This window comes from Belonocnema kinseyi, chromosome 8 (genome assembly GCF_010883055.1).
Source record: "Belonocnema kinseyi isolate 2016_QV_RU_SX_M_011 chromosome 8, B_treatae_v1, whole genome shotgun sequence".
NCBI classification, from domain to species: domain Eukaryota; kingdom Metazoa; phylum Arthropoda; class Insecta; order Hymenoptera; family Cynipidae; genus Belonocnema; species Belonocnema kinseyi.
In genome coordinates, this window is record NC_046664.1 from 41,900,340 (window position 1) to 41,902,497 (window position 2,158).

Here is a 2,158-nt window from a genome sequence, read left to right on the forward strand (position 1 = left end):
GAATGAAAATTGCTTTAATAATAATAAAATATGTTGAAAAAAACTTCAAATTTGTATAATTCATCCCGAAAGATACTAACCTTTCACAATTTACACGGAGGGAACAAAATTTGTTTAAATAAATAATTGTTTAACAAATTTTTTATTATTTTTGAAATACTTGGAAAATCATTATTTATCGATTAAAAATGATTCATGTTGGAAAAATTTCAAAAAAGACCGCCTTTAGCATGAATTTGACAGAAAACTGATATTTTCATTTTATTTGTGCAATTTCCGTGCACGCTTAAATGGCATTGGGGGCGTCAACATTAAAAGTTATTGGATGGAAATTATTTCTTGAATACTCCTTAAGATAAGACTATTCTTTAATTCACAAAAAGTTTATAAAAAGTACTTCTTATTTTCAAAAGTTGTGTTAATTTCGAGAAAAAAAATTACAGAATATTTTTTCCGTATATCGAACAAATTAAGAGGAGGGTAGGGGGTATTTCAGGAAATTTTTATATATCTGAAAAAGACGGGAAGTGTCAGGGATTTTTATATTTTTAATTTGCAAAAGTATCTTTATATTATTGATTTAACTATTTTGTTGAAAATTCAAATTTTTTGCTTGTAAAATTATTTTTTGCACTGAAAAATCAATGTTTGGTTAATTTTTCTTCTCTCTTGATTGAAAAGTTTTTCTTAGTTAAAAGTTGAATATTCCATCATTTTAGTTGAAAATTCATCTCTTTTGTAGAAAATTCATTTTTTAACTGGAAATTCAATTAATACAGTTGAATATTCCATTATGTTCGTTAAAAATTCATCTCTAGTTAAAAAATGTTTTTTAAACTGAAAATTCCTGTATTTGGTATCGAAAAATATTAGTTTTCAACGAAGATGTAAATATTTCATTTTTTGTTAAAAATTTATCTTTTCTTTTCTACTAAAAATTCAACTATTTGGTTGAAAATTCGTCTCTTTTTGGTAGAAAATTGATCTTCTTGGTTCAAAATAAATTACTTAAACTAAAAACTTACTTAATCCATCTTAATATTTCATCACTAGTTGAAAATTGATCTCTTTCATTAAAAAATTAACTAATCGGTTTAAAAAATCAATTATTTTAATTAAAAGTGGTTTTCTTTAACTGATAATTGAACTATTACAGTTTGGGTTGAAGACTTATTCTTTTTCGAAAATTCAACTTTTTGGTTAAAATTCAACTCCAGTAGAAGAGTTATAATTTCAGTTTAAAACGTATCACTTAGTAGGAAAATGTAGCTATTTTGTCAAAAATTCCTTTTTTTTTTGTTTTGTTAAAAATGTTTTTTTTTTTAATTCAAATTTCAAATATTTTATTACCAATTTAATGTAGCTACATTCAACTATTTCTTTGATGATTCATGCATTTTGTTGACAATACTTTTTTTTTGTACAAAATTAATTTTCTTGGTTGAAAATTGATTTTTTAAACTGAAAATTTACTTAATCCAGTTGAATATTCCAACACTAGTTGAAAATTGATCTCTTTCAAAATTTCTTTGTGGTTTTAAATTCAACTATTCCAATAGAAGGTTCATAATTTCATTTGAAAAATTAAACTTCTATGTTTGGTTGAAAGTTTTTCTTTTTTAGTTAAATTTTTTGTTATAAGATAGAAATTCAAGTATTTGGTTAAAAATGCAGCTATCGTTTAAAAAAGGTGCTTTCACAAATGAAAAATGTTATTTAGTTTTACATATGGACAGTGCTATTCTAAAAAATGTGAAATACTTTAATGGCTCGGTACTATGGATTTGAATAGAACCCCTGAATTTTAACATCTACCAAATATTTATTTAGGAAATTGAAAATTATAAAGGAGCGCTTAATCTTATACGCGTTGCAGAAATCGAAGTGATTAAATCTCAAAAACGTTTAACACAAGAAATAAGTAAAAACAGTGTTTTCGGATTAAAAAACACATCGGAGTGTCTCGCCTCGGAAACAAGAAAAAGATACGGTTTGCTCCAGTTGAGAGATATCTTGAATAAAGACAATGTAGGTCAGTGATAACAAACGAAACTGGATAAAAATATAATGTTTATTCACCTAATCTTTCTAAATTAGATAAATATTTTTAGGGTTTACAGAATGAAAAATATGAAGCTGCTTCAAATTCATCGGAATT

General features: G+C 24.8%; 1 protein-coding gene across 1 annotated transcript in view; it reads left to right on the forward strand.

The window, feature by feature from the left end:
* Positions 1-2,158, forward strand: part of LOC117178460 — a 9,484-nt gene that overhangs the window by 1,089 nt on the left and 6,237 nt on the right. The window contains exon 2 of the mRNA XM_033369887.1: positions 1,831-2,032. Coding sequence (XP_033225778.1) covers positions 1,831-2,032 — 202 coding nt within the window. The remainder of the gene's footprint in view (positions 1-1,830; positions 2,033-2,158) is intronic.